The sequence below is a fragment of the Phocoena phocoena genome, chromosome 13, assembly GCF_963924675.1.
Source record: "Phocoena phocoena chromosome 13, mPhoPho1.1, whole genome shotgun sequence".
Lineage (NCBI taxonomy): Eukaryota > Metazoa > Chordata > Mammalia > Artiodactyla > Phocoenidae > Phocoena > Phocoena phocoena.
The window spans coordinates 73,464,157-73,469,252 of record NC_089231.1 but is presented as its reverse complement, the minus strand read 5'-3'; the positions used below and the strand labels follow the sequence as shown (position 1 = coordinate 73,469,252).

General features: G+C 47.1%; 1 protein-coding gene across 1 annotated transcript; it reads left to right on the top strand.

Moving 5' to 3' along the window:
- Nucleotides 1–493: 493 nt before the first annotated feature.
- Nucleotides 494–4,570, top strand: C13H12orf76 (chromosome 13 C12orf76 homolog). The gene is made up of 2 exons (XM_065890574.1): nucleotides 494–626; nucleotides 4,485–4,570. Exons 1-2 carry the CDS (start codon nucleotides 494–496, stop codon nucleotides 4,568–4,570), a joined length of 219 nt encoding a protein of 72 aa, XP_065746646.1.
- The last annotated feature ends 526 nt before the right edge of the window (nucleotides 4,571–5,096 follow it).

Genomic DNA, 5,096 nt, shown 5'->3' with positions numbered 1-5,096 from the left:
GTATATATCGAGGGAGCGGAAGGGCTGCAATTTCAGAAAAAGATGTCCAGGTAAACACTCCCTGAGAAGGTGGCATTCGTAAGATAGGAATACAGTGTCTATTTCTCAGGCCTGTGGTGAAGATTTAGTAAGAAAATACACGGATTTGTAAAATACCTTCGATAGGTCCAAAATGGACCTAAGAAACCTCTCTGGAAAGAGGCCCGCCTAGAACTCTAAGAAAGAGGGAAACTTTGTTCAGGACGGAACTGGGATCGAGGTGGACGTTGCCGGGACGGAACGGTGATCCCCCTGAAAATTGGCCCGGGCGGAAACGTTGGTCTTGGAGGAACGTGGATCCGGGAGGAAGCTTGGTGAGGGCCTAACTCTGGCCGGGACGTACAGTTACCCTGGCAACGACGCGCGCCCGGTGCGACGGAAGGCGGTGCGCGAGAGGTAACCGGGGCGGGGCTTCCGACGGAAGTGGGTCGCTCTCCACTGCTGGGTAGGGAAGATGTTGCGTCCGGGTTGGCGGTGGATTTGCCTCGGTCTGTGCAGCCTCCTGCTGGGTCAGGCGGAGGCCCCGAGCCCCGTGGAGCCGCCGGAGCGGAGCCGGCCGTATGCGGTGCTGCGTGGGCAGAACCTGGGTGAGCGGCCGTGGGCGAGCGGGCGGCGGGGTCGGGTCTGCGCTTTTGCAGTTCCAGGCAGCCGGAGCTTCGCACGCGCGGGTGGACGGCGGGGGCCGTGTGGGGGCAGGCGGTGCAGGTGCGACCCTCTCTCTCCGAAGGCCTGGGACAGAGGCCTGAGCTGCGGTTCAGCGGAAGGCCTGGTCCTTGGTGGGCTTGATACATGCTGGTTGCATGAATGACCCGGGTCACAATCTGGGTCCCCTCCTCTATGGCTGTGTGGGCCCAAGCTAGGCAATACGGCGCATGATATGTACCCCATCCCCTCTTCTTTTCTAATGGAACTAATAGTCATAGTCATAATGATAACTGGCATTTGTCGAGCATTTCCTGTATACCGTGTTGTACTAAGCATTTTGTGTACGTGAGTTTATTTCAGCCTCACAGTAAGTTAATCAGAAAGGTACGGTTTTCAGCCCTGTTTACAGATAAGGGAAGTGAAACTCAGAGAGGTGAAGTTCTTTGTCCAAGGTTACACAGCTAGGAAGTGGTGGAGGCCAGTAGGAGAACCTAAGTTTTGTGGGGCTTGAAGCATACCTTTTGGGAGGATGTCATCAGCATGCACATATATATACACACATATACATACATACGTACATGGCTTTGGAAGGGGCCCTGGAGCTTAAAGCTTGGCAAACTTCACAATAACTCTGAATCTTGTTCTGCCAAAGTCCTTTCTTTGCGCTGAACGTCATTGGTATGTCTGTATATCTGCAAAGCTGCTACATAGTATTGTTTCTGGATTACCTTGACTCTCCATGAACTCATTGTCTGTCATGTATTGACCACTTACTGTGTCCGTAGCACTCTGCTAAGTGGTTTCTATACATTATCCTGCTTAATCCTTCAGAACAGGATTTCTCAGCCTAGGTACTACTGACATACTGGACCAGATGATTCTTTGTTAGGGGGTGGGGAACATACTATTGTGAGCACACACTGTTGTGAGCACTGTAAGATGTTTAACAGTGTCCCCAGCCTTTACCCACTAGATGCCAGTAGCACACCCCACTCCCGGTCCAGATAATCAAAATGTCTCTCGACATTTGCCAAATGGATTTTGCCACTGGGGCAAAATCCCGCTGGTTGAAAACAGTACTATTCAAAGTGTGGTGGCAGAGCAGTGAAGTCTGCAAACTATTTGTTATCTGCAAAGAGATGTCTTACAGCAATTGAAATTGTTTAGAAATTTAACGGTTTGACATTGTTGCAACATCCAAGCAACTCGAAACCACTTCTAGGTCCCTAACCTGGAATGCTTTCTAGGTAGAGGGAGCTGCTAATTAGTCATACACAGTAGGGCTAGGTAGTGGCCTGGGACAGACTAAAAGTTACAAAAACTAGTCCTTTACCACAGCTTTGTTTGAGAAACACTGCCCTAGACCATTCTGTGCAGTGGGTATTTTTATCTCCATTTTTGAAGAAGAGGAAACAGACACAGAGAGACTGTAACTTCTGTAAGGTCACGTAGCCTATAAGTGTAGACAGGAACCCAGACAGTCTAACCCCAAACCCTGCGTTCTTGACCACTGTACTGCACTGCCTGTCTTGGTGGTAATAATGGCTTTCATTTATCATGCACTTATTATCTGTCCGGCACTGTGTTGAGCGCTTTTCATATAAAATATGAAAAAATTTTTGAGCTCTAAAATGAGATTTATTTGAATAAGATACAGTTGACAGATAAAACAGTAATGATGTGGATATGCTTTTCTAATTTTCCAATATTTTGGTTGGTTGACAAACAAATGTCACAGAAGTATTCCAAGTAAGAGTTGGAACTGCCAGGAATATTGTAGAAAAAATGTTCACATGCAGTGAAAAGCTGGATCATACGTCTTTTGGGACCCTTCCAAGGCTAAGATTTTCGGATTCTTTTACAATACGCTGGCCACTTTAATTATTATACTTAAAACAATAGATTCCATGTGACAGTGTTAACTCAATCTTTAAAAAAAATGCAGTATTAGAATAGTTCCAAAACACTACAAAAACATTTCACTTGAAATTCACTATTTTAATGACATTGATATTTAGGCCTTGTGAGATGGGTTTCATTTGCCCCATGTTATAGGGTAGAGAATGAGGCTCGAAAAGGGGAAGTGACCATAAGGAAGGACCTAAGTAGTCTTAACCGTTCTGCCAGGGCCTGCCATTCAGGCAACTAAAGGGAGGGAGAAAAGATAATGATAAAGAGTGGGAGATCAAGGCCCAAAAGTATAGCTATTCCCGTGGATATCGTGTACCTAACAACTCTTGGTTTTAAGCTCATTTTTTGTATTTTTTAAGAAGACTTCCATTCTCCAATTCTAGTCCCCTGCATTCCTGCTTTGGAGGTTTTTGTTTTTGTTTTGTTTTTTTTAGAGCCTTTCCAAAACGCAAAAAAATTGGTTTAAATGGAATAAGACAGCTTTAGGTCCAATTGTAGTCAGAGCCATAGAAACTCATGGAATTCTGAACTTTAAAAATTCGGGCAGGGGCTTCCCTCGTGGCATAGTGGTTGAGAGTCCGCCTGCCGATGCAGGGGACACTGGTTCGTGTCCTGGTCTGGGAAGATCCCACATGCCGCGGAGCGGCTGGGCCCGTGGGCCATGGCTGCTGAGCCTGCGCGTCCGGAGCCTGTGCTCCGCAACAGGAGAGGCCACAACAGTGAGAGGCCCTCGTACTGAAAAAAAAAAAAAAAAAAAAGAAAAAAATTAGGGCAGGGACTTCCCTGGTGGCACAGTGGGTAAGAATCCACATGCCAATGCAGGGGACACGGGTTCGATCCCTGGTCTGGGAAGATCCCACATGCCGTGGAGCAACTAAGCAACTTATTTATTAAAATAAATAAGTTTGTTAAAAAAAAAATTAGGGCAGGTATTTAGGTAACAAGGGCTATTTTGAGATATGACATCTAACTCATGTAAGTCATGTTTAACAGAGACCTTTTTATTTTATTTTTGGCTCCATCGGGTCTTCGTTGCTGCGTGCAGGTTTTCTCTAGTTGTGGCGGGCAGGGGCTACTCTTCATTTCGGTGCGTGGGCTTCTCATCGTGGTGGCTTCTCTTGTTGAGGAGGCTCTAGGCACGTGGGCTTCAGTAGTTGCAGCACATAGGCTCAGTAGTTGTGGCATGCAGGCCCTAGAGTGCACTGGCTTAGTTGCCTTGCGGCACATGAGATCTTAGTTCCCTGACCGGGGATTGAACTCGCGTCCCCTGCATTGGAAGGCGGATTCTTAACCACTGGACCACCAGGGAAGTCCCAGAGGGATCTTATTTCCCGACTAAATCAGATCATGTCACTCTTTGCCTACAAACCTGTCTTTAAACTTAGAATAAAATCCATGTTTCCTTCATGGTCTACAAGGCTCTGCATGAACTGGCTCCAGCCTTCCTCTCTGGCTTCATTCCCCGCCTTTCTTCCTTCACTCCTTCCTCACAGCCACACTCGCCTCCTTCCTGTTCATTGACTTTCTGGCTTGTTCTGGCCTCAGGTGCTTTCATTAGCTGATCCTTGGACATGCAGATCTCCACATGGCCGGCTCCTTCCTCCCATTAAGGCCCCGGTTTGTCCCCTCCTCACTTGCTTCCTCCATCACCACTCCCAGCACTCTCACATTACCGTCTTCCTCATGGCACTTAAAAGCTGTGTGAAATGCTGTCATTTACGTTCTCTCCTCACGTGCATGGCGACACGCCCAGAGAGGGTCTGTCATGGCTGCTTCCCCCACACCTGGCACAGTGCCTGGCACCAAGTGGCATTTGGCAAATCGTTGTCAGTGGACAACTTACAGAACCTGAAGCTGCCGTTAGGAGGTAACCTGTTTTCCTTTTGCAGTGTTGATGGGAACTATTTTCAGCATCCTGCTGGTGACCGTGATCCTTATGGCATTTTGCGTCTACAAGCCCATTCGGCGCCGGTGATGGCCAAGCCAGCCCTCCCACGAGCCTTTGGGAGCAGAATAAGTTGTGTTGCACATGGGTCAGTGGAGAAGGTGGAATCAGAACTTAACTGCTTGGAAACGATCATCGGTCTGGACAGTTGGTAAATGCTGAATGATTTAGAAAAAACATCTAGCCATTATCTTATCCTAACACTGTAATGCAAGTATTTGGCCACTTAAGCCTGCTTCTCAGTGTTTCTTTTTATATCTGGCTGTACCTGTTGAAAGTAAGACCTGAAGCTCCAAGGTTCAGTGTAAAGTTGGAATGTTCACGAGAAAGAAAACATGACTTTGTGAGTGATGTAAAATCCACACTGGAAAGGAATAATCATTAATGCTTGAAAATATTAAGAAGAGTAAGACTTAACATGTAGACATTCCCTGCTTAAGAACCATTTGGTCACAATGGGTTAAGAATCCCAAATGTTTTTAATTATCCCGAGTTGGCCTAGATGCCCCGTTTGCAAAGCAATGTCAGCTGTGGGGAACACAGGCTGCCACTCCTC

Bases quoted from the DNA above. Each gene is read 5' to 3' on its own strand.
- C13H12orf76 (XM_065890574.1), top strand. From the start codon at position 494: ATGTTGCGTCCGGGTTGGCGGTGGATTTGCCTCGGTCTGTGCAGCCTC. The intron at 627-4,484 runs GTGAGCGGCCGT...TTCCTTTTGCAG, and splicing joins GCTGCGTGGGCAGAACCTGG to TGTTGATGGGAACTATTTTC.